Source organism: Catharus ustulatus, chromosome 31 (genome assembly GCF_009819885.2).
Source record: "Catharus ustulatus isolate bCatUst1 chromosome 31, bCatUst1.pri.v2, whole genome shotgun sequence".
NCBI lineage: Eukaryota > Metazoa > Chordata > Aves > Passeriformes > Turdidae > Catharus > Catharus ustulatus.
In genome coordinates, this window is record NC_046251.1 from 1,031,043 (window position 1) to 1,057,914 (window position 26,872).

Consider the following 26,872-nt stretch of genomic DNA (forward strand, 5'->3'; position numbering starts at 1 on the left):
TGGTAGATCACTCTGGAATGGATTTCCCAGAGGATTCCTCATCCCTAGAAGTGTCCAAGGCCAGGTTGGACAGGGCTTGGAGCAACCTGGGATAGTGGAAAGTGATGAAATTTAAGGTCCCATCCAATCCAAACCATTCCATGATTCCATCACCCTTTAAACATTGCCTCTTTGTGAAACAAAATAAATCCAGACTTCAGTTATAGTGGAAATGACCCAAACTTTATTGAAGGTTTTGTCATTAGCAGAACTGTTAAGAAAGCAGAATATTTTACACCTCAAGAATCATTAAGATCTAATTCTCTTGAGAATACAGTACAAATAAAAAGCTAATAAAAAAAAAGGGCCTCCTCCTCCCCCCCCCCCATTCAAGATTTTATTATTTGTAAAATAAATGAAGTTTAAAAAAATGTTCTGATCTTCAACACTGGCAATCGGAAAATGTCACTGATTCCACAGATTTTTGCAATGTAGCACAATTTCACAGCTGTAAGGAAAAGATTTATGGCAGCTTGATAAAAGTAGGATTTCAGAGTTGTCAAAAGGCCTTAAAAAAAAATCTTATGTTCAGTTTAAAATGATGACGAACTCCAAATTTAAAAAAAAAAAAGAAATGACAACAAAACAAACAAAAATCTCCACTTCAAATGCATGAGAAATGCAGAAATAATGCCCTGCAGGCTGCTCCAAAGTGTTCACTTGTCTTTTGCAGAGACCTGGCAGCCAGCACAGCTCCTGGGATAGCACTGAAATACATCTGCTCCAGCAATGGGCACCATTCCAGTTGTGCAGGGACTCCTCAACTGATCACAGGCAGGTTTGAGACACAAATTCACATTGCACTCACTTCAGGATGCTTTAAGTTGTTGGACACTACACACAGAAATGCTTTTATTATTCTTTAAAAAAAAAAATAAAACCCAGTTGTGCCCTTTCCATGTATTAAAGTGCATTAAGTGACCATTTTAAAGCAGGCCAGAAAGTCCCTTTGCAGTTGGTCCCTAAGCACTGCAGTAGCATTTGTAGTGGTGGTGCTGGTGTGTTCCAGAGATCCTGCCCCACACCAGCACTGAGATAGAGCAGAATTCCAGAAATTGTTAATGAAATACCTAATGAAGCTCAGAGGGATAAGACAGTGGAGAACAGCTCTGTTCTCCTGCTGGGGACAGACACTACCTGCTGAAGCCATCCCACAGCCAGACAGGTTCCATGCACCTAAAGGATTTGCTTCCAGAGTTTTCTAGCTGAGATAATTTGTTCATAGATTCCCTTAATGCCAATGTGCAGTGCGGCATCACTTCATCCTGGAGAGCTGTTTGTTAAAGCTAAAAATACCCATTTCAAAAGGCCCAGCACCTTGCAGCAAGTTTTCTAGTCAAAGGCCAATTTATTCATCATCATCATCATCTTCATAGTAGCGATTCCTTTTGATCTGCTCTTCCACAGATAAATCTTCCACGTCTTCACCCTCCCAAAAACCAACGTCTTGGGATTTGCGGTTCTGGCTTGGAGATGATTCCTTGGCTAAGCTGGAATGTTTAGGAGAATTTGGTTCAAGGAGTTCTTCCTTTGGAATTTCTGGCTCCTCTGTAGTGTTTTCTTCCTCATCTGTGTCTGCATTCACCTGGCCATTCTCTACAACATTATGCTCTACTGTTTTAACCCCAAACAATTCCTGTTCTTCCTCCACATTTTTCTCCCTGGCATTCTCAATGTTCCTATGCTCAACCTTCTTTTCCTTTTGCTTTTTCTCTATGACAACCTCTCTCTCCAGTTCCTCACTCCTTTTCAAGGTGTCTCTCTCCTCCTTGGAAGGAGAGGGGGAATTCTCTATTTTGTGGCCTTTCACAGACATTGTTCTGAACGAGGCTGCGACCGTAAAGGGGCGACTTCGCTCCTTCAGCGAGGAAGATCTCCTCAACTTTTTGAGATCCAGATCCACATCCTCCTGCACATCTGCCTTGGAAATCTCTTCTTCTGGAGGCCACTTGGGTTTGAGTACTTTGATGCCCTCATCTAAGGCACTTCCTTGGGTACTTTGGTCAGATGGAGGTGGCCAGGCAATCCTGAGCTTTTTTGTTTCTGCTGGTTTTTCTTCTCTTTCAGGCACAGCTGAAGCTTTTGCTTCCATACTCGCTGCCAGAATTCCCACTTTGGCAATCGGGGCATCCTCCACTCCAGGGCTTTGTGGAGTTTCTGCTGCATTCACACCATGCACACTTTTCTCTGGGGATTCTTCACATTCATTTTTACCTGCCCACAATTCCTTATGCTGCTTGTGTCCAAAACCTTCATCATAATTTCCTTTGGACTTGAAGAGCTGATTGAAGTGAGGCTTGCAGTAAATGTTCCCACGCAGAGACGCGTACGTCCCGAGGCTGTTCAGGAAACACAGATCAAACATCAGAGCTCAGGTGGCTGTGTTAGCTGTGTTACAGAAATTCAATTTCACTCTTCACATGTTCAGAAAGATAAACTTACAGCCCTCAGGGTTTGTATGGCTCTTTCTAGGAATTCTTTACAAAGCTGGACATTTTATTTTTCCCCCCACATAAAATCACATTAAGAATATAAAATGGCATTGAGGCAGTGGCACAAGCAGGCCTGTGTTACCTCTCCTACACAAATCACTAAATTATGGTGACTTCCAGCTCAGCTAGGCCTCACTGGGAGAGTGAAATTCCCTTCCAAGGGAGCAGGGCACATACCTGAGTTTGCTGTTGCAGTAGGAACAGCGGAAGCAGCTGATGTGAAACACCTGCTGGTTGGCAAAGAGCCTTTCCATGGGGTACACAGTCTTCTGACACCCAACACAGGTTTCCTTCATTGGCAACTGGAATTTCTACAGGGGGGGGAAGAGAAAGTTTGTTCACTGGAAAACACATCAACTGCTTGGGGACTTGGCCTGGGTTCCTGCACAGCTTCCTGAACTCTCTGAAGTGCAGAATCACTTTCTCTGATGATGGTGCAGCAGGGTCTGGTGGGCAGCAAGAAGCTACAACAGGCCCATGGGATTGCTGTGAGCCAAGATTTCCCTCCAGTGAATCCCACAGCTGAAGCATCACATGCTGAGCAATACAATGAGCACTAAAACTGTTCCCCAAAGCTGTCTCATCCTTTCCTGCAATCCCAGTTTTTATTGATTGAATGATTAAACATTCCAGTTGATTGCAATCAGTGTGAGACTTACCAAAATAATAAAAACAGTGCAGAAAAAAAGAGAATCTTGAAATGGTTTGGGTTGGAAGAGACCTTGAAGATCATCAAGTTCCAATCCCCTGCCATGGTCACCAGAAGAGCTGAAACAGCTTCAAAAGGTGCAGGGTGGGAAAGGAAAGGAGTGCAACAAGCTGCCCAATGGTTTGAAATTATCTATTTCTGTTAAATCTTTTCTCTCAAAGAGGAGGAAACAGTCTCAGCACCAATACAACAGCAGGAAACACTCCTGACTTCACTTGTAAACAATCCCAGCTCTATCCCAAAGAAACCACACTCAGGTTTCAGGACTCACAGCCCCCCCAAACCTGCTCAAGGTTCAGAGTGAGCAAAGCTTGGAGGTTAAACAGCTAAAATTCTTATGAGCTTACTGAATTTCCTGAGGGTTTAGTGCAAGGATAAAGTTGAGCACTGAGGAGTTGAGTGTCAATGCTGTGCAGCAACCATCATGGGTTTGTTTTCAGACAGAAAATCATCCATGAGAAAAGGTCACTGGATGCCATTTGCTTCTTGAAATCTATTAACATGGGGAGGACACTTCACAGGATAAATTAAATAACACAACATTGGCATTTTGAGGCTGCATGTTGTTTACAAATGATTTTGCAGCCCAGCCTCCACTCCAGGGTCTGCACAGACACAGTGTGGCTTTTCCTTGGCAAAGAATTACCTGCTACAAGCTCACAAAAAGCTTTATGGAAAAAATCTGATGGCTAAAGAAAAAACAGGAAGGTCACAGGAAGACATAATCACAGAAATTTATTTATAACAGTCTAGAAACAATGGTTAGGAATGAAAGTTCCAGTGTGTGAGGGCAGATTGCTGAAGATGGAGCCAGCTCAAGTCACTTTGTCACAACCATAAAGTTTGCTGCCAATTTAATTAATTCCATTTTAATATGTACTAGAGGGTTTCCAGGCATTGCTTGAAGTTACAGTAAATTAAAGTTCCAATAATGACAGCATCACTGACAAAACTCAGAATTCCTTTTGAAAAAGGTTTCTAGGTGCTGCCAAAGCTCTGAATCTCAAAAAAAATGACATTTACTGATACAAACAAAAATCTAATCACAATGGAGCAAGGCAGCAACAATTTGCTTGCCCAGCAAAACATTTTCTCCCTGAAAATTCAGTTTTGCACCAGGGCTTTGGTTTTGCACAGTGACACAACAGTGCTGGCACCTGCTTCTGCAATCACACCCCCATCAAGGAGAGGGACTTACTTGCATACAATGAGCCCTATGTCTGTGGAGAGACAGAAATTCCTTTCCAGGATACTACAGATAGGAGCTACAGGAGGAAGATGAGGCCCAGTGAGTATAAAAAGGACTTGAGAGAGAGCTGAGAGTTGAGCTGGCGTTAGGAGGGAAGCAGAAGGCAGGAGGAGAGGTTAGGAACCAAGAACAGGAGACAGAAGCTGGAAGAGACAAATAGGAACCTTGCATGAATAAACAGAAGCTTCTACCTCACACAGTGCAGCATCTAAAGCAGGCAAAAGGCTGAAATGGTTTTGATAATCTCAAGAGAGAGCAGAGAGCACCAGGACATGCAGGTTTTGTGTCACAGAGGAGATTCACAACTCTCACTGGCAGCTCAGATTTCTCCCTTGCACACTGGGAAGGCAGATCTCCCCCAGCCTGAGAGCTCAGGGCTGTTCCTCCCAAAGATGGGGAGAACAACAAAAGCCCAGTTGTTTCCTCAGGAGTGAGGCAGGAAATGTGTGGCAGCTCAGGGAATCAGCATCCCAAGCCCAGAACAGCCTGAGCAAAACTTGGTGCTGCCATTTCTGTCTGATCCCACCAGCAAATCCATCCCTGTCCCAAAGTTCTCCCTAAATAAACTGTAACATCAGTACTTGTGGCTTTCTTTTTGGTCCCTGGTGGTATTTACCAGGAGCTGAGAGTGCTAATATCATTTAGCTATCTCTCAGAAGCTCACATTTAATCAGAGAAAGACCTGAGGCCTTACTTGACAAGTTCCACAAGAATCTTTATTTCATGGGAAGGGAGTCAGGCAGGATTCTCTCAGAATCATATTTATAAGTTCAGGGAGGATTCAAACTACAGCCAATAAAGTTTATACAAAGAACAGCATCCAATCTAAGTGAGAAGTTCTAAAGGTGAACTGACCAATTAAACTAATTTCTAACCAATTATCTTTCAAGGTGTTAGAGTGTGACCAAATTCTTAAGAAATTTGGCTCAACCTTGATATCTAGGAAACTTTATCTATTATAGCAAGTTCCAGGGGCCAGGGGAAGATGCCTTTGGAGGAATTGAATCATCCACAACTACTCAGCAAGGCAAAGCTGATTTTTAGAGAGTCAGGCACCACAATGCCCTCACTATAAAGTTACTACCAGTTGTAGCTACTTTGGGAACAGAAGCAAAGCCAAATCCCAGCCTGCTAAAGGTTCTGGAGGTCAGGAGCTCAGGGCTCATCTCCAGGAGCACAGACAAGCCCTGAGACCACCCCCTGCTCCAGTCCCTCTGCCACACAGGGGGAGCAGTCTCCCAGTCTCTGGAAAAAACCTGACTCAAAACTCCAAAGCTTTGAGGTGCTTTTCCATCCTTAATTTAAAAAATCCCACTCTGGTGAGGACAGAGCAGGTATTGATCCTGCTACTGCCAGATTTTTATGCTTAAGCACATTTAGGATTTTTTTCAGGATTAAACTGGGCTGTCAGTTGATTTTAACTTTAGGTTTGAGACTAAAAAGCTGAGTTACCTTCACTCCTTTTGGTGGGGAGGCCTCTGTCTGCCCAGCTGCTTTAGCACCAAGGTTCTGCTGCTTTGAGCTGGCAGCTTTTGGAGCTTCTGCCTCAATCTCTGAGTGTCCAGCTGAGGGAGCAGAGCAGGGAGAAAAGAAAATTAATTAATTACAATGACTTGAAACTGTGGGCAGCTTCTGGCCAGAGCCAGCAGAGTATCACTTCAATAAAAATGGTTTAAAATTACAGCTGAAAACGAACTTCTAAACATGAAAAGAAATTCTTACAAAGTCTGTGTTAGGCACAGGACAGATTTTAGTACAAATTTTTATTAATGAATCATTTGACAGAGCTCACCATGGCCATCCTCCAGCAGACCAGAGTGCAAAGACAAGCTGTTCTCACCTACAGAAACCTGCAAGAGAAAAAGAGAATGAAAAGCTCTGAGCTCCTGAGATGTGAGCAGTCATGGCCCCAGGCACCAGGACAGGGAGAGACCTGAGGGGCTCAGGAAAGGTTTTGAGGCACAAAAGGATCCAGGTGAGTGTCAGCAGAATCCTCACAGGGTTCACACACACAAACATCACATTTCTATTTCTTTGTACACCTTTATTAACCCTCAGAAATCTTTGTTAATTTGCTGAGGTTCCTCCCAGGTTGTCTCACAACCCAAGCAGCACATTTACTGGAAATCTCATGGTTCCCTCCAACATTTGACCAATCTCTGACATTTAAACATTCAGCAGAGACTGTGAACAAAATAGAAAAAAACACTTGAATTAAAAAAAAAAAACCTTTTTAAACTATAAATCTGTTCCAAGGTTGGGACAAACATGCCAGATCCTCCTTCAAATTAGAAACAAATTATTAATTAAAAAAAATAAAACTAGAAGAGTTTGATCTAAACCAGTTCCAAATACTTTTTAATTTGGAAAAGACTTTTAAAATCATCAAGTGCAACCATGAACAAAACCTGTTACAGACAAAGCTCTTGATGTATAACTCTTTATTAAACTTGGCACTATTGCTATTAAATCAAATAGTTTTAAGTAGCTACACTGAGGAACTAAAGTGCTGTAACAAGATTAAGGTGAATTAGTGATGATTTGCTGTTAATGACTGAAAAGTCCATTGCAAGCACTGAAATTTGTGAATTAATGAGAAGTTCCATGTTTGAACATGCAGAAAGCAGAGCTGTAGCCCAGCCCTGGGCAGGCCATGAGGCTGCTGAAGTCACACTGAATGTGAGAAATGACAGAGTGAAGTGTCTTTTGTTCCCTTTCTGCCAGAGGATTCCCACTGCTGACATTAACAACCAGTTTTAATCAGGCTCATTGCCAAGTGCCCCACATCCCCCTCCAAACAACAACCCAAACAATGCCCCATTCAGCTTCTCACTGCACCTGGACACCTCAAAAGCAACTCTGCAATTCCAGCTGAACATAAAAAATTTCATTCCAACCTCCCATTCACAAAAGGGAGATATTCTGATTTAACAGGTGCTCTTTTCATGAACTCACCTTGCAGCAGGAAGCAGCCTGGGGCACACACACAGAACTGCTCAGCTGTCTCTGAGGAACAGCTGAAAGCAAAGATTTGGCCCCTTGCCCAAGGAAGGCTGAAAAGCTCTAAAAGCCCTCCTGGCATTAAGCTGCCACGTGTTCAGCCTGGATGGAATACACAGTACCCCAATTATTATTCAGCTACTTTTAGCCCATCTGCTGTCCCCAGTTCAGAGAACAAATGCTGGAGTCCAGTTTACAGAGTCTCAAATCCAGCAACAAACCCAAACTGCCATTCTCAGTTACCCTAAAATTTAGCTACTAAATGCAGAAGAAACTGTGACAAACTCCTGGGTCATACAAAGCTGCTCATGGTTTTTATTTTTTTGTAATTGGTGTGGATTTTTTTTTTATTTATAAAAAACCCACCATAAAACAAACCTACCAAGAGACAGAAAAACTCTCCCAGAAAACTCATCTCTAGACATTCTCTTCCACAGACTGTCTTATAATTCAGAGACAGTCTAAAAAAAATAATTAGTTAGATGCTGCAAAATTCCTGGTTTTTATAATCTGCATCAGCTGCTCACATTCAATTCCCAGATGCATGTGGGACATGGAACCAGTGTATATCAGCAGTTCCATTTCAAATGATGATCTCTACCAGCACAGAATCTTACCTTCTCCCCATCCTGACAGGAACTGCAGTCCTCAATTGGTGCCACATTCTCCTTCTGCCCAGATTTGTAATTCTTGAGTTCACTCTCACTGGTTTGACTCTCACTCTATAGGACAAAGCACTGGAAAGGTGACAGGTTCTTTTCCCCTAAGAAAATGCTTTCTGGTTTTTTTTGAAATGTTTTTTAAAATTGTTTTTCTAATAATTGATGTTGTGATAATTGAAGGAAGGGCCATAAGAATGGACAGACACTTGTTAAGTGATATTCTAATCAGGGAACAGGATTTTTTAAATTTTAGAATTTTACTGTGCTCTAAGGAAGTCATGCCAGTGTTTTCCTGAGCACTCCTTTTTTTCCAAATTCCTGTTTAAAATCAACTCCTGAATATTCCCTGCTTAATCCACATCTTCCTCTTTGAGAAAGGATGACTTTTCACTTGAATGACAAGTATTTCCACACAAGCACTGCCTCAAGTGTAATTACTAAACACAATTTGACATAAAAGCAAATCCCACATTTCCTTCAATTCTAGTCACAACCCTGACTCTGTTTGCCTGAGATTTTTGTTCTTGATAGACTTGAGACTTTCACAGAAGGATCTTTCAGACTTTCAAACCAATAAAACCCAGTGAAACCTCGTGTTTCCTTCATTGCCACAGCACACAAGATCTCTGCAGCCTCGTGCTTTTCACATGGCATCTCTGTGACATGGAACAGCCTCATGCCAGCACCAGCATCTTCCTGCACTTGGGAACAAATCCCCACAAAACCCAACCACATCCAAGAGGTTTGTACTGCAATTTTCATGTTTAGATCTCTGTATCTGCTGTTCCCTTCCTTTCCAACACACAGAACTGATTGTTCCTCACCCTACCTGAACCAAGCACCCAGGCCTTGTTACATCACAATGCCCTAAAATATTTGGTCCTAAGAGAGAGATTCTCTCTTTGCTTTGTAGGAAAAAAAGGGCAGCACAAACACCACACTCCCATAGCAAAAAAAATCCCTGGCAGCAGGGAAGGAGAAGATCCCAAGGTTTGGCTGCTGTTGGAACAGTGGCACTGCAAACATTGTTCTGCTCCAGCTCCTCATACCAGGTCAAAATGGGAAGAAATTGTGCCCAAAAGGGACATCCTGAGAGCATCAGAGTGGGCTGACACTAAACCAAGAGCACTGGGGGGCTGCAAACAGGAGCATCTGCAGAAATTGCATCAGGAAATTGCATTTAGGGACTCAGCCACCACCCTGAGCCCCACTCCTGAGCACAGCAGGCACAAATGGGCAATTAGGTTAATAAGATTTGCTGCAGTGGCTGCAAGGACTTTCCATTCATGCAGGGAAGGTTTTACTGACTCTCCTCCCACAGCTGGGGAACCTGACCCATGTGCAGATGAAATTCAGGAATGATTTGAGCTGGGAAGAAGCTCTTGGCTCTCCAGAGACTCCTGGGAAGCAGCCTCTCCTCTGAGGGAGAACCAGCACTTTGGGCTCTCATTTCCAGGGTAAGATTCCCAATTTAAAAATGTCTTTCCTTTCCAAATCTATTACTCTGGTTCATAAAAGTAATGCTTGAGCAATATAAGTTCCCATCATTCAGTAAAAGCATCAGAAAATTCCAGCAAATGTACCTAAGCAGATTTTACCAAAAGCTGAGATTCCTGGAACGTCCTCAGCTGTAACACTTCATTAATTGTTCAGTTGCTGGTCAAATATTTGCAAAACAGGCAGAGGTTCATGCACTGCAAGAGTCTAATTAGATTCAGAGAGTGCTGAGAAATCCTGAAGGGAGGTGAGAAGCAAAAGTGAGAAAAACCAACTGGAGATGCCAGAGCCAAGAGATGCAAGTTCTGAGCACAGTGTCACACAAAGTCATTTCATCTCATTGTGCCTCAGTTTCCCACAGCTGATGGACAACACAGAATTGAGTTTTCTTTTTTAAACAAAAAAAAACAAACATGTAGAGAGCTACAGCCACTCAGAAAGAAAAAGAATGCCAGCTATGCTTCAGAAGGACCTCAGTCAAGGTGCCAGCAATTAATTCCTTGGAAAACTTTCAACATTACTCCAGGAAGATGCAAATATATTTATTATTTCTTCCTGCAGTATGTACAAGCAACTCTTCATCACAAATTACTCCTTTCCAAAAAAGAATGGCATTACCCTCAAGCAGCCTGGTTTCCTTAAGATCTTCTTGCCAGTCTCAGGCTGGGATAAAAATTCACAAATTTGGGAACACAAACCAAGACTTACCATGGGAGTGCTGCCTGAGGAAGTGCCCTGCTTGGACACAGCTGCCTGGTACTTGGCCAGCCTGTCCTTTATGGATGTCTCTGATAAACGAGGCATGTCCATGTTCTTCCTGATCTCTGCCTTCTCTGGGCTGGTCTCTACAGGATACCCTGGGTAAAAAAACCAAATAAACAAGAATAACTCTCAGAACACATGGCCTTGACAGCCCCCCCAAGGAACATTTGAACAACTCAGGCACAGGGAGAGTTGGGCTGGATGATCCTTATGGGTCCTTTCCAACTTAGGATGTTCTGTGAGTAATTTTAGTATCAGCCATTGGTGGAAACACTAAAAAATTGCAAATGGTTTGCTAGAAAAAGGTCTCCAAACAGATAAAAATACATAATTTTGTTCAAATCAAAGCTCACAGCAGCTCCCTGTGTCTGGCCAGGATAGGAGGGATGAGGATTGGAGCAAGGAGGCAGAAGGAACACATGGACTGGCTGTTCACTGCTTCCTAAATTACCTGGATATTAAAACCAGTTCTAGGATTGAGACACAGGAAAGGATGGGTTGCATTCCTTAACTTGTTGGTTATTCCCTGTGCCTTGATTTCCCATACTTAAAAATGGAATGACTGAAAACTCCCAGCAAGGCTTCACTAATTAAGTGGGATGCTGATGGACTTCTTTTCATTTTGAAAAGGCAAAAGTTATTTCATAAAATCCTTGAAGTTGGAAAAACCCTTCAGGACCAGGGAGTCATTCTGTGAATTCTGTGAGTCCAACCTCCAGGAGCAGGGGCTCATTCTGTGAATCCAACCTCCAGGAGCACTGGGGCATTCTGTGAATTTTGTGAGTCCAACCTCCAGGACCAGGGAGTCATTCTGTGAATTCTGTGAGTCCAGGACCAGGGGCTCATTCTGTGAATTCTGTGAGTCCAACCTCCAGGATCAGGGAGTCACTCTGTGAATTCTGTGAATCTAACCTCCAGGAGCACTGGCTCATTCTGTGAATTCAGTGAGTCCAACCTCCAGAACCAGGGAGTCATTCTGTGAATCCAATCTCTAGGACCAGGGGCTCATTCTGTGAATTCTGTGAATCCAGCCTCCAGGACCAGGGGGTCATTCTGTGAGTCCAACCTCCAGGATCACTGGCTCATTCTCTGAATTCTGTGAGTCCAACCTCCAGGACCAGTGAGTTACTCTGTGAATTCTGTGAATCCAACCTCCAGGACCAGGGGGTCATTCTGTGAATTTTGTGAATCCAACCTCCAGGATCACTGGGGCATTCTGTGAATTCTGTGAATCCAACCTCCAGAACCACTGGGTCATTCTGTGAATTCTGTGAATCCAACCTCCAGGACCACTGGGGCATTTTGTGAATTCTGTGAATCCAGCCTCCAGAACCAGGGGCCCATTCTGTGAATTCTGTGAATCCAGCCTCCAGGACCAGGGAGTCACTCTGTGAATTCTGTGAATCCAACCTCCAGTACCAGTGAGTTATTCTGTGAATTCTGTGAGTCCAACCTCCAGAACCAGGGGCTCATTCTGTGAGTCCAACCTCCAGGACCAGTGGCTCATTCTGTGAATTCTGTGAGTCCAACCTCCAGAACCAGGGGGTCATCCTGTGAATTCTGTGAGTCCAACCTCCAGGAGCACTGGCTCATTCTGTGAATCCAACCTCCAGGACCAGGATCATTCTGTGAATTCTCTGAGTCCAACCTCTCCCTGATCCCCACCTCATCACCCACACCCGAGCACCGAGTTCCACCTCCAGCTACTCCAGACAAACTTCTATTGCCCAAACCACATTTACCTCTTAAAAAAAACCCAACCCAAACCACCCAAATCCCATCCCTGAAGATTCCTGACCTGTGCTGTGGCTCCTCTCTCCTTGAGCAGCATCACAGTCCTCCAAGGAGAGGCTGTTCTCCGAAATCCTGCTGCCCGCGGCCGCCCTGCGCGCCTCCCGGGGGCCCTGCTGGGGACAGAGCCTCCCATCAGCTGCCTGGACACACCAGGATTGCTCTGGGTAATCCTTTAAGAGCTACAGGTGTCACTAGCAAATCTGCTTGGCTGGAATAAACAAGTCTGGCAGGTGACATCTTATTTAACCAATATAAAGTTTGATCACAGAGTACGTGACCTGGGAAACACTTTCAGTTGGTGAACACTTTTCAGTTGGTGCCCTTTGAAAGTTCTCTTGGTTGAAAAGAACCACAAAAAATCTGATTTTTAGGTCATTCCCACTGCATACACAACACTGCAGTCTAGATTTTTGCATTGCATGCAATTTCTGTTGAATCCAATAGTCACTGCATCATGTTTTAAAATCAGAAAATTGAACCACTTATCCAAAATCTGAATTCATTTTCAGAAAAAAAATAATAGTATTTTAATAAAAGTTATCTAGACTTATTTGTTTTGATTTGGAGGGTTCATTTGGTACCAAATAATTCCCTAATTCAATCTGATAAGCCTGAAGCTTAAGCAGGAGAGTGTTAGAGATAAATATTCTCAGATCTCCAGGATAATCACTCCCTGCTGCAGAGCTGGACAGGGTGTCCTGTAGCACCACACAGATGCTTTGGCTGTCTCAAGCAGATTTTATTCTTATTTGTTGAGACCAATTCCCCAGAATTTAAATCTCAACAAAAGAAAGCACAAAAAGAAATTTCCACAGCTTTGATAAAAGTTTGTGAGCACAGAGTTAAACTGGATTCCCTCAAGGTAGGATGGATTCACAGCTAAAAGTCAAAACTTCCAGGATTTTATAGACTACAGGGTGTTGGAGTTTTGTTCCCTCTCTAGGAAGGGTTAAATCACAGTTGGAAATTCAGATTGAAGCTAATGCAGAGAAAAAAGGAAGGTTTGGCAAGATGCTCCAACCACACATTCCCCCTCAGCTCCAATGAATTTCTTATTTGTTGGTCACCAAACTGAAGGAAATTCCAAAGTTTTATTTTTGTAAGATAATCACTGTGAAAAATCAGGCTGCTCTCCATACAAACAGCAACTTCATCAGGAAAGGAAAATGCAGCTGAAAAAAAAACCTCTTTTTTTCCATTAGCACGGGAAATAGTTTCTATTTCTGTGGTTTAAAGACTTTTTAACTTTTCTTACTGGAAAAGAGTTTTAGCTCTGACAAATCCTGCACTGACCAATAGTCTGGGAGTGTCTGCACACATGTAAAGACTTGCAGGTCCCTCAATTCCATGAAAATTATTCTTAGATGATTCTTATTCAGTCAATGTCTCCTTTAACATCACCCTGAGCTCAGCTCAGAAATTTGGGGTCCAAAGGGCCCAACAGGAGAAGTTCAAGAAGCAAAAACCAGTTAAAGAATATTCAACAGCACCAGAACACAGAGTAAAAAAATCCCAACCACCAGAACACAAAAAGCTTTAGAGGTCAGGGATATTTCAGAGAAATACAAATATTCAGTAAATCTACAGGTAGGTGTAGGTTTTACATCAAGTTTGAAGTTTTATATGTTTATATATCAAGTTGTAGGTTTTATAGCAGGTTTTATCTTGGGGCAAAAAAAAAAAACAAAAAAAAACAGAATAAAGGGAAAAAAAAAATATTAAACAGAGGGAATGGTTCACGGAAGGTAAGTCCTCTCACATGGAGGAATCCCTTGAGGATTTGTCACCCTGAGCCACAATTCCCAGGGCACAGCTCCTGCTACTTTGGAAAGAAGATAAAACATTTCTCATGTGTGCAAAGCCCCAATTTCTCAGACTTGACCAAGCACCTTGAGCACAGGTAAAGCTTTGCCTGGGGCACAGAGTTGGGTAAAAAACCCAAATTAAAATGACACCAATTTGATGACAAACCACCTCTGCCAGACACCACAGGAAAAACACAAATCAGCCTGGAAACAACTTTTCCAGCAATGTTACACATCTGATTCTCCTTCCCCCCTGGGTGTGCTTTCACTATCACTTCCAGGAAGAATCCTTTGAACATCAGATTTTTTTATCAGTTCCAATCTTTGCTCAGTGCTGAGCCAGGCTTCGTGCTGCCCCTAATGGGATTAGAGCAGTTTGTTCCTGTGAAAATGCAAAAAAAATCTTCCTCTTATCCATTCCACAAAACACAGCAAGATCTGAGTGAATAAATGAACAAATGAAGAGATTTTCCTTCTCATCCTGAAAATCAGAGTGGGTATGTTTTGATGGGAGATGGAATCAGGAAATCCAGGCTCCAATTTGGATCTCTGCCCCAGACCTGCCCAGCTACCATGAAGTTGATTTTTCACACACAGGTTTTGTCAGCAAAGCTCTGACAGCACCACCACACCAAAAAATCTGAGGAAATCTGCCATCTCTCAGCTGAATTTACACTTGGACTCATTAACAGAAAGGAATTTTCCACCAAAACGGTTCCACGAAGCTTCAGTCAGGAAAAAGCACAGGAAATAAAAGGGAGAGGCAATGCAGAACTGCAGAGCTGTGGTGGATCCCACTCCCCAAACCACACCTGGGTCCCCACAGCTCCCTTCTCTGCTCTAACTAACCCAATCCTCCCATCCACAGATCAATTCTCACAAAGAAAAATCAAATTCCAAACACACCCTCTCTTCCCCAACCATCCAAACTTCACAATGTTCCTTTTCCCTTCTGCTCCAACAGTAACAGATTAACTTGGAATTGGGATTTTGAACCGAACCCGAGCAGTTCTGTGCCTCCTGGATGGTGTTTACTGCCTTTAGTTGGTTTTTAACAACGTTTGAATTGCTAAACTTGACGAACTATCAGTTTCAGATTCACTCAGCTCCAAAATAATTTATTCCCCAGGCTGAGATAAAGTTACTCGAAGCCCATTGCAGAATTCCGGGAATCCTGAGTGATTAATCCTACAGCAAGAGTTCAGGGAAGGTCTATCATGGGCATGACAAAGACTCCAAAAAATTCAAGTTGTGAAATAAATTCCCTTTAACACCGAGCTGCTCCTCTGAGCCCTAAACTATTACACCCCAAACCAACTTTTATCCAAAAACCCGTTTGTTTTAGTCAACACTTCAAGAAAACCACCCCGCAGTAAAACAAAGCCAGGAGGAGAAGGAAACGATGAGAAAAACTGGAAAATCCACCAGCATGGAGACCTGAAAGTCCCCAACATATGCAACTCATTTCGGAGTGAAGCAATTCCCCCCGGGACACGCCGGCTGCACTCCACATGCGGGATCGGATTTCATGAGCAGTTGGAAGAAAAATGCGAGCCCTGAGCATTTGCAAGTCAAAACTAGTGAGGGCAGGAGCTGCTCTGGCCATCTCGGCTTCGTTTTCTTTCAGTGAGGATTTTTTTTTTTTTTAGCTCGATAAGAAGCGCACAAAGATGAGGGAAGAGCCAGGAGAGGATGGGAGTGTTTTACTCTGTGTGTGTTTGTGCTGATACAGTTTTTGATCAAACTTTCTCTCCTAAATTCTTCATCTCGACTGCGACAGAATTGCTGAGCTCACTCCAAACAGTTCTAAAAAAATACAGAAATACCAACAAACTCATTTTATACAATCCACGTTCGCATAACTCATTGTAATCTCCACACCAAACTCAACTTATTTTACAAAACTTAATAAACTCCACACTTATTTTCCCCCTCTTCCACCGAACCCCACCAAAAGCAAATTCACTTTACTCCACCGAGCTGCCACAACTTTGCACACACGAGTAAATTACTAACACCGCGACCTTCTGTTTCCACTAAAACAATGAACAACAATATTTGCAGAGTCAACAGCAGCAGCCACTCCCTCCGGGGATTTTCCTGATGCCGAGGAGGCAGCAGAGTTTTTTTTTTTCTCTCCGAGCTTACCTTGAGCTGAGTGGCTTCACCCTTCTCGAACATCATCTTGAGTTTGTTCAGGGGCACGTTGTACTTCTCGATCCTCCCCGGAGATTCCGACCTCTCGCTGCTTTCGCCTTTTTCCATTTCTCTGCCACAGTTTTCCATGGTGCCACCGTGTCGGGAGTGGCCCTGGGGCTCTGTGCTGTCACCAAGGGGACACTGCTGCTGGCCAGAGGCAGCTCCAGCCCCCGGGGATGGAACTTTGTGCCTCACCTCAGCAAAGCTGCTCCGGATCGTTTCCTTCCCAGCCTCAGCTCCCAGCGCAGGATTCTCCCACTTCTTCTTCAACACGCTGAGATTTCCCCTCGTAAAATGAGCGGGCAGGTTTTCTGTGTTCTGCAAAGAGCAAGGAGTTAATTCAGCCTCTCTTCACTTCCTTTCCATGCGGGAGGAAGCTCAGCACCGATCCCCGCTCCCGGCCAGCTGTGAAGAGTTCCAGCTGTGCCACATGGAGAAAGCATCCAGGATAGGGAAGGAAGGAGGGGGGAGAAGAGAAAAAGTCAGGAGTAAGGCAGGAAGTGAGCAAACAGGAACGGCCTTATAAGGGAAAAGGGACTCAAACCCCAGCAGTTAAATGCCACACAAAAGACCTGAATCCACACTTAGAGGAAATGGGGCTCAAATCCACACCGGGAGGGTCTCCAGTCCCAGAACAAGGAACAGGAGCACAAGAGCCCATTGAGATGGTTGGTGTGCCAAAAGCTGCAGTGTCTTCAGAAGAGAACAGCTACCAGACCTTCACAAAGCTCCAAATCAGCTCTCAGAAAGCACTAAATCCTTGGAGTTACCTGCTCCTGCTCTCAGGAACCACTGAATCCTTGGAGTTACCTATCCTGCTCTCAGGAACCACTGAATCCTTGGAGTTACCTGCTCCTGCTCTCAGGAACCACTAAATCCTTGGAGTTACCTGCTTGTGCTCTCAGGAACCACTAAATCCTTGGAGTTACCTGATTCTGCTCTCAGGAACCACTAAATCCTTGCAGTTACCTGATTCTGCCTGCTCCTGCTCTCAGGAACCACTAAATCCTTGGAGTTACCTGCTCCTGCTCTCAGGAACCACTAAATGCTTGGAGTTACCTATCCTGCTCTCAGGAACCACTAAATCCTTGGAGTTAGCTGCTCCTGCTCTCAGGAACCACTAAATCCTTGGAGTTACCTGCTTCTGCTCTCAGGAACCACTAAATCCTTGGAGTTACCTGCTCCTGCTCTCAGGGAACAGCAACACTGCAGGATTTTACACCACACAGCCAAAGCTCGAGCCAAGCACCCACAACAAACTGCTCCAGTTTGCCAGGAACTCGCTGGGATTTTTGTTCTGAAAGTCAACCCATTGAAAGCACTGCTGGGGATGCACACAGGAGTCACTGGTGCTGCCTCTCACCCCCAAGGGAACACCCAGAGCAGCATCTCCTCACATCCAGCTCCTTCCCAGCAGGAGCAGCATCAGCTCACATCCAGCTGCTTCCCAGCAATTCCCAGTCCTGCTCCCAGCAGGAGCAACATCATCTCACATCCATCTCCTTCCCAACAAGACCAGCATCTCCCCACATCCAGCTCCTTCTCAGCAGCATCACCCACCTCACATCCATCTCCTTCCCAGCAGGAGCAGCATCAGCTCACATCCAGCTCCCTCCCAGGCCATTCCTGCTCCAAGCAGGAGCAGCATCAGCTCACACCCAGCTCCTCCCCAGCAGAACCAGCATCTCCTCACACCCAGCTCCTTCTCAGCAGCATCACCCACCTCACATCCATTTCCTTCTCAGCAGGAGCACCATCACCTCACATCCAGCTCCTTCCCAGCAGAACCAGCATCTCCTCAAATCTAGCAGCATCTCCTCACATCCATCTCATTCCCAGCCCATTTCTGCTCTCAGTAGGAGCAACATCACCTCACACTCAGCTCCTTCTCAGCAGGAGCAGCATCACCCACCTCACACTCAGCTCCTTCCCAGCAGGAGTAGCATCTCCTCACATCCAGCTCCTTCTCAGCCCAGTCCTGCTCCAAGCAGGAGCAGCATCTCCTCACACCCAGCTCCTTCCCAGCAGGAGCAGCATCAGCTCACATCCAGCTCCTTCCCAGCAGAACCAGCATCACCCACCTCACACCCATCTCATTCCCAGCCCATTTCTGCTCTCAGCAGGACCAGCATCACCTCACATTCAGCTCCTTCTCAGCAGGACCAGCATCACCTCACATTCAGCTCCTTCTCAGCAGGACCAGCATCACCTCACATTCAGCTCCTTCTCAGCAGGAGCAGCATCACCTCACACCCAGCAGCATCACTTCACATCCAGCTCCTTCCCAGCAGGAGCAGCCTCAGCTCACATCCATCTCATTCCCAGCCCAGTCCTGCTCCCAGGAGGAGCAGCATCTCCTCACATCCAGCTCCTTCCCAGCAGGAGCAGCATCACCCACCTCACACTCAGCTCCTTCCCAGCCCATTTCTGCTCTCAGCAGGAGCAGCATCACCTCACATCCATCTCATTCCCAGCAGAAGCAGCATCAGCTCACATCCAGCAGAATCAGCTCACACTCAGCTCCTTCCCAGCCCATTTCTGCTCTCAGCAGGAGCAGCATCACCTCACATCCAGCTCCTTCTCAGCAGCATCACCCACCTCACATCCATTTCCTTCCCAGCAGGACCAGCATCACCTCACACCCAGCAGCATCTCCTCCCATCCAGCTCCTTCCCAGCCCATTCCTGCTCCAAGCAGGACCAGCATCTCCTCACATCAATCTCATTCCCAGCCCATTTCTGCTCTCAGCAGGAGCAACGTCACCTCACACCCAGCTCCTTCCCAGCAGGAGCAGCATCACCCACCTCACATCCATCCAGCTGCTTCCCAGGCCATTCCTGCTGGGAGCAGGACCAGCATCACCCATCTCACATCCAGCTCCTTCCCAGCCCATTTCTGCTCTTAGCAGGAGCAGCATCACCTCACATCCAGCTCCTTCCCAGCAGAACCAGCATCTCCTCACATCCAGCAGCATCACCTCACACCCAGCCCCTTCCCAGCCCATTCCTGCTCTCAGCAGAAGCAGAATCAGCTCACATCCATCTCCTTCCCAGCCCATTCCTGCTCTCAGCAGAAGCAGAATCAGCTCACATCCATCTCCTTCCCAGCCCATTCCTGCTCTCAGCAGAAGCAGCATCTCCTCACATCCAGCTCCTTCCCAGCAGAACCAGCATCACCTCACATCCAGCTCCTTTCCAGCAATTCCCAGTCCTGCTCCAAGCAGGAGCAGCATCTCCTCACATCCAGCTCCTTCCCAGCAGCATCTCCTCACATCCATCTCCTTCCCAGCAGGAACCAGCCTCACCTCACACCCAGCTTGTTCCCAGCAATTCCTAATCCTGCTCCAAGCAGGAGCAGCATCACCCACCTCACACCCAGTTCCTTCCCAGCAGGAGCAGCATCATCTCACATCCAGCTCCTTCTCAGCCCAGTCCTACTCCCAGCAGGAGCAGCATCTCCTCACACCAAGCTCCTTCCCAGCAGGAGCAGCATCACCCACCTCACATCCATCCAGCTGCTTCCCAGGCCATTCCTGCTGGGAGCAGGACCAGCATCACCCACCTCACATCCAGCTCCTTCCCAGCAATTCCCATTCCTGCTCCAAGCAGGAGCAGCATCTCCTCCCACCCAGCTCCTCCCCAGCCCATTCCTGCTCCCAGCAGGAGCAGCATCACCCACCTCACACCCAGCTCCTTCCCAGCCCATTCCTGCTCCCAGCAGTTCCCTCTCCCCAGCCCACACCTGAGCCATTCCCACCCCATACCTGCCACCATTGCATTTTCCTGTCTGTCCTTCACTCCAAACTCATTGCAAGTGGAGCAGGGCTGCCAGGCTTACAGGAATTAACTGGCATTAGTGGCTATATTAGGATTTAAGTCTCTCACCCTATTACTCTTCTGGTCACATTTTGAATGCTGCTTTGCAAATTGACTTGAATCCACTTACACTTCAAAATAAAAAAAAAAAAAATCAGTGTGTTTGCTGACTGTGTTGAAAAGAAAGTATTAAAATTATAAGGGAATGGAAGAGAAATATTGAAAATTGTGTGGCAGGTTTCTGAGGGAACACCTCCAGAATCTTTCCTAACACAAGTCCCTCCTGCTTGAGATTTGTCTGTTCCCTGATCACAGGAAGATTGACAGACACAGGCACAAAGCAATGAAGAAAATTTAAGATTGAAAAATAACTTTTAGAAAGCTTATTTTATCCCACCTATATCCCAGAGTGGCTCCCCAAGCATTAGAGAAATCAAAGCAGCAACTTCCCTAGAGATCCTGAAAATATTGGCAGTGTTTTAAAATACAAATTACCCTGAGGACCAGGACAAAACCCTGCAAGCTTCTCCAGCCAAGGTTCCCTGAATGCAGTGGAGGTTCCAGGAGGAAATTGGGGCTGTAACAGAACCAAGAATGTTGATGCTGCCTCATCCAGGGGCATCTGCAACCCTGGAAGTCACTTCAGAGAAGATCCTGCAGCTCTCAAAGACACATGTTGGATTTCAGGGAGGCTTGGAGGCTCCTTTTAAACACTTTTAAATTTAGTTAAGAAAGGATGAGGCACTGCACAAGTGCCTCCAGCTAAGATGGGTATTCCTGCCTTGTGGTTAACTCATTTAGGAGAGAATTGGTGATTCAACACAGCTTTGGGCAAGAAACTTCATTTCCTTTTCTTTCCTCCACACTGGGAAAAAGCACAGAGTGTGAAGCAAAAGCAAACCCTGTGTCCAAGCCAGGTTTTCTGTAGGACACACAGCAGCAAAAACCAACTGTCACAGCAATATTCCTGCAGGTGATCCAAACAAACACTTGTACAAAACACTTACACTTCTCTTCTTCTCAGCAGTGGCCTCTTCAGCAGCTTTCTGATACCTTAGAGAGAGTGAAAAACAAACAAAACCCAAGTTTTAACCAGAATATTGAATACTCCTGAAGACAGCTGAGATTTTTCTTCCCCCACCAAAGGTTCTGTGCATTCCCTGCACCAACTAAAAGCAAATAACACAAAGCCAAGTGACAGACACATTTCCAATAATAACATCCATTAATACTTTTCATTCCCTAAGCACTCTGATTCCCAAATAGAGACAGTTTACCTTGGAATAGCTGCATTGTTTCCAGCCCCCAGCTGTCTGCTGTGCCCCCCTTTGCAGGAATAACTCAGCTCTTTATTCAGCAGCTGCTGAACCAGAACAAATTCCAGCTTGGCACATGCCAAAAAAATCTCCCTAAGTGCCAGTGGATTTTACACTCTGGGAGCTGCCCCCATTCAGCACTCCTGGGCAGCTGAGCCATCACAGCTCTCTGCAGATAAGCCACCCTGGATCATGAATCAAAGTCCTTTAAGGAGCTGGAGGAAAGTCCCAGCAATCTGCACCCTGCAGGGTGTGAGTCCCTCCACAATCCTCACTGCACAAGGTGATTGCACTTGGCCTTTGAAATATGAAAATTATTTTAAAAATTAGTGATAAATTTTTTTTCACTTCAAGGAGAGTTCTGCTTTTCAAAGAGAAGGAACCAAGCTTGGGCAAAGGGTGTTTCTGTTTTCCTTATCTGTGGAATTCTGCTTTTGACACAGTAAAAGTGTGTTGCAGGCTGTTGCTCCTTTTTAATCCATGCAAACACACTAACCCACATCTCTCCACTTTAAAGGGCTCAAATTTGAATACAACGTGCTGGAAAAGTGATGCTGGAGGAAGAGGGAGCAAAACAAAAAGGAGCACAGGTGAAAGTCAAGTAACACCTGGAAAAAAAGAGGAGTCCCAGCCTTTACTCTGTGAGTCAGCCCAACATGGGGCACTTTTTAAATCTCTCCTTTTGTGTTGCCTTTTGTGGCCCTAACCTGACAAAACTGGCATGGAGAAAAATGCTTTCAAATACAAATATTTAATTAATTTCAGTCACACTCCTCCCTGCAGGTACCAGGGTGGCAAAGGCAGAGAGCAGAATTGTGTTTTTCCAAAGCACTGACCCCACCTATGTGAGGGACACCACTTGATTAAGGAATAGCAGTTTGGATTACTTCCAGTAAGCCTTTTTCAAGGGATTATCAACATTTAGCAAGATGACCAGGTCCTGTAATCAAGCTTCAGTGAGTGAATAAATTATCTTAACAAGGTGGTGACAGCAAAAAGCTTCTCCCTGGGCCAGAGATGCACAGAGGAGCTCTGGGTCTGTACCTACCCCTCTCCTACAGATTCTATAAAGTTTGCCCCACACTTAAGAGCCAAATACTCCAAAATTTTGTTACATTATTAATCCAAGAGCCTCAGTTCCCCAAATCCCATTGCAAACCCCAGCTGTAGCCTGTGTAATTCCTTAAGGAAATAAAAGCTTTTCCAGGAAATGCATTGGTTATCACCACTCAGCTTTCTCTATTTATGGTTTGAGTGTAACCCTTTATCAATCTCTCAGAGAAAAGGGAAGTTTAATATTCCTGTTCTGCCTAAGTCAGCAGAGGTTTAGGTTGGATATCAGCAAAAGGTTCTTCCCCCAGGGAATGGTGAGGCACTGAAAAGTTCCTCAGGGAATAATCACACTCCTGGGGCTGCCAGGACAACACTCCAGGCACAGGATGGGGTTGTTGGGGTGTCAGTGCAGGGCACAGCAGCTGTGAGAGCAGCAATCCCTGCCCCAGGTGCCAGCTGTCACCTCCAGCACTCACTTGGAGAATCTCTCTGCGAGGGCTGAAGATTTGTTCTTGTTGACCAGGGAAAGTTCCTTTGCAGTGATTTTCAAAGACTGGGAGGCCCATTGCCTTCTGCTGAAGGGGGAAGGCTCCATCTTCTCTCCCCAAATCCCTGCTCAGGAGGAAGGAACAGTGTCAGCAATAGGAACTGGGAGCAGAGAAGAAGTTCCCACAAAGCGATTTGCCCCCGCATCCCAACCCTTCACGATCTCATCCATCAACTGAGTGTAAAAAAAGCAGCAGATGAGTTATCATTTCCTCTCTAGATGCCATTGAGATGGTGCCTTGATAAAGCCACACACAATGGGGACACAGAGCTGTGACAATCCTGTGTCACAGCCACCCCGAAGTGCCCTCGCTCGTTCCGCTTTCAAACCAAATGTGCTGCCGTTTATGTAAGAGGGTTTGAGTTACGAAACTAAGAGGATGTAATTACTATACAAACATTTTTTCATTCACTCTCGTGCTCACTCTCAGCACAGCAGTGTTTCCTCTCTGAGCTCCAACAAGTCTCGTGTTCACAGAGGCAGCTGTGCCCCTCCTGTTGCAGTTCCATAATATCACTTAAATAGTTTTAATTACCTAAAGAACAGCTCCAGCCACCCCATCCTGTTGGAAAATGGAAGAGTTTTCATCCAGCTTTTCACCACAGAAGCCAACAGGACTGCATCAGATTTATTTTTTACATAGTTTTCTTTTGTGGAGGAGGAAAGGAGGGGAGATTAATTTAAAGTGTTCTCTGATAAGACGAAAATAAAGCCTGTAGGGAAACGCCTTTCCTTTTTTCCTCTTTTCTTTTATCCCCAGTCCCATGTCACACAATGCCTGTGGCAAGGGCAAGAAGTGACCCTGCAATGCCAAGCCCAGGCAGGCTGAGCTCTTCCTTGTATTTTCCATTAATTCCTTTAACGGATTTGCACAGTCACGGAACTCCGGACCCGCTGTGAGTCCAGCTCTGCTCACAAATCAACATCCAAGGAGGCACAAACAGCCAATCAAAGGGAGGAATTCTGAAATCCTCACAGCTGTGGAATGCACCTGCTCTGAAATGACAGATGAGGGATTCTGCAACACCTCAGTGCAGGAGAATTCAGGGGCACAGGCAGAGCCTGGCAGCTCCAGGGGAACACATCTCTATCCTGGGAAAATCACTCAGGAAAAATGAGCATTTCTCCCACATTCCAGAATTCTCTGATACCCTGGAGAGAACAGCACAGCATGGCAGGACATGTTTTATCAGAAGGGGGGTTTTGGAGGAGTTTGCAGACTCACAGGTTGAGCTGTGGCTGCAAATGAGTGACGCTGCTTTGGTGGGGATGTTGAAACACCCTGAAACCACTCAGCAGTGCTGCCTTTCCAGGTGCAGCTACCTGCAGTCTCAGCCTCTAAAAAACACACACAGCCCCTTCCAACCAGGAAGAGAAACCCAAACTGGAGTTACTTTCTGAAATTCCTGCCTTTTTGAACACTTTCTGCCTCAGCAAATCCCCATCCAGGCTGCACTGAGGGTGCTCTGCATTTGACAACAGCACAAATCACCATCCACAAAGACAAAGGATCTCATTTCCATCTTCCCCCCTTTTTAAAAAATCATATTGCAGACACAAATAAAGCCAGTATTTCTGTGCCTGCAGGATGCAACCCCCAGGAGCCTCAGAACACACACACAGAGAGAGATCACAGATAGAATTTACTGCTGGAAAAACCTCACAAAAAGAATTCTGTCCATGTTAAAAGACCAATGCTGATTGAGCCATGCCATGCCACAGTTTGAACTTTGTTTTATGACTAATCTTGAGCCAAAGGGAGCTCACCTGAGGCCCTGCTTCAGTTTAAATGGCTTTTCAGAGAGCAGAGTCAGCTGTGCCCAGGAAACAGGAGCGGGGCATTCATCAGAGCTCCCCTGGCACAAGGAACAGGTGCTCATTGACACACGGAAGGAACAGCTCAGTAAAACACTGAGAAACAAAACTGAATGTAATTGTTCAGAAAATAACCCTGCTTTGGATGCACTGCAACCCAATTCAGGGCTGCATCTTCTCCCTGTTGAGTTTTTCTCTTTCCCAGCCATTCTCATCAAAGCCACAGGTACATTGAGTTAATCTGACCTGTTTAGGCAAAAAAAAATCTTATTATAAAGCCAGTACCTGCTGCTGGGACATTCAGCTAGAAAGAGAAGCAGCCAATCTGGAATCTCAGTTACTAGAAATGACACAAAACAGAACCCTGAAATGCCTTGAAACCTGTGCTGCCACATTTTTGTGCCGTTCCACATTCTTAGCCCTTTCTCATTCATTCACAGTTTTGACTGTGTTCAAGGATCTCTGGGCTTTTTTTATTGCTCCTTTTAGGGTTTATTCAGAGTCATTTTAGAAAATATATATTAAGATTTAAACAAAGATATTCTGCCTGCTGCAATAGTGGCAGACAGAGGAGATGGAGAGAGGGATGCCAGAGGTGTGCCAGATGTTAGGCAAGGACTATGAACCACAACACAACAAATCCACCTCCAACAAAACATTTAAACAGCAGCACACAAATCCCTTTAGCTGGAAAAACCCTGAAAGCAGAACTGACGCTTGCCCGAGGTGGAAGTGGCAAATTAATGACGGGAACGAGCGATGCAGGCACCGGGCACGAACCCCGTGGGAAGCGGAGGCTGCGGGCGGCGAGGGAGCCCCGGGGAGCCCCGAAACAGAAGAACGAGGCTCTGCCCTGATAAATTTGGACCGGGACAACCTGAGCAGAACCCGCAGAGCTCGGACTCACCCCCAGCCCAGCTCTACCTCCGCTGTTGGAAGGGAATCCCGGTGATTCCGCATTTTTGTTCCAGCCGAACCGGGGGTAGGAAGGAGAGACCCCACCGTACCTGTCCCGGTCCCAGCAGATCCCATCTCACCTGTCCCGGTCCCAGCAGATCCCAGCACACTTGTCCTGGTCCCAGCAGAACCTACAGCAAATGTCCCAGCCCCAGCAGATCCCACCGTACCTGTCCCGGTCCCAACAGATCCCATCTCACCTGTCCCGGCCCCAGCAGATCCCACCGTACCTGTCCCGGTCCCAACAGATCCCAGCTCACCTGTCCCGGTCCCAGCAGATCCCACCTCACCTGTCCCAGCCCCAACAGATCCCACCTCACCTGTCCCGGTCCCAGCAGATCCCACCTCACCTGTCCCGGTCCTAGCAGATCCCACCTCACCTGTCCCGGTCCCAGCAGATCCCACCTCACCCGTCCCGGTCCCAGCAGATCCCACCTCACCTATCCCGGTCCCAGCAGACCCTACAGCACCTGGGCGTTCTCTCCTCCCCCCTCCCCGCGTACCTGTCCCGGCCGAACCGGGCAGACCCAAGCACAGCTGACACAAACGGGTCCCAACGCACCTGGCCCGGCCGAACCGGCGACTGCAGCTCCGCGGCCGCCGCAGCAACGAGCAACGGGCAGCGAGTCCGGCCCCGCCCCGGGCCTGCCCCGGACACGCCCCGAGCCAGCGGGACACGCCCCGGACACGCCCTGGTTCCACCCCCGGACACGCCCCGGTCGAGCGGGACACGCCCCTGACTCGGTTCTGTCCCCGTGGCTCGGTTCTGTCCCCCTCGCTCAGTTCTGTCCCCGCCTCCAGGCTCTGTCCCCCTCTCTCAGTTCTGTCCCCCTGGCTTGGCTCTGTCCCCCTCGCCTGGTTCTGTTCCTTCACTCGGTTCTGTCCCCCCCTGGCCTGGCTCTGTCCTCCTCGCTTCGTTCTATCCCCCTTGCTTGGCTCTGTGCCTCTCGGTTCTGTCTCCCCCCAGCCTGGTTCTGTCCCCTTGGCTTGGTTCTGCTCCCCTGCTCGGTTCTGTTCCTTCACTCAGTTCTGTCCCCCACTGGCCTGGCTCTGTCCCTCTCTCCAGGCTTTGTCCTCCTCTCTTGGTTCTGTCCCCCCCTGTCCTGGCTCTGTCCCTCTGGCCTGGCTCTGTCCCCGTGGCTTAGCTCTGTCCCCCTCGCC

At 46.3% G+C, this 26,872-nt stretch overlaps 1 protein-coding gene across 6 annotated transcripts; it reads right to left on the reverse strand.

Annotated features, from left to right (window-relative positions):
- Window positions 1–200: 200 nt before the first annotated feature.
- On the reverse strand, window positions 201–26,355 carry LIMA1 (LIM domain and actin binding 1). Of its 6 annotated transcripts, none has more exons than XM_033083412.1 (11): window positions 26,274–26,355; window positions 22,869–23,004; window positions 21,031–21,076; window positions 16,404–16,526; window positions 12,209–12,314; window positions 10,357–10,505; window positions 8,107–8,211; window positions 6,282–6,339; window positions 5,942–6,054; window positions 2,709–2,842; window positions 201–2,378 (listed from the first exon to the last, which is right to left on the reverse strand). In XM_033083412.1, exons 2-11 carry the CDS (start codon window positions 22,985–22,987, stop codon window positions 1,388–1,390), a joined length of 1,944 nt encoding a protein of 647 aa, XP_032939303.1. In that variant the 5' UTR covers window positions 22,988–23,004; window positions 26,274–26,355; the 3' UTR covers window positions 201–1,387. The 6 variants fall into 6 exon arrangements, with proteins under 6 accessions (XP_032939303.1, XP_032939302.1, XP_032939300.1 ...); XM_033083411.1 differs by having other exon boundaries at window positions 12,209–12,317; XM_033083409.1 differs by having other exon boundaries at window positions 16,158–16,526.
- Window positions 26,356–26,872: the final 517 nt, after the last annotated feature.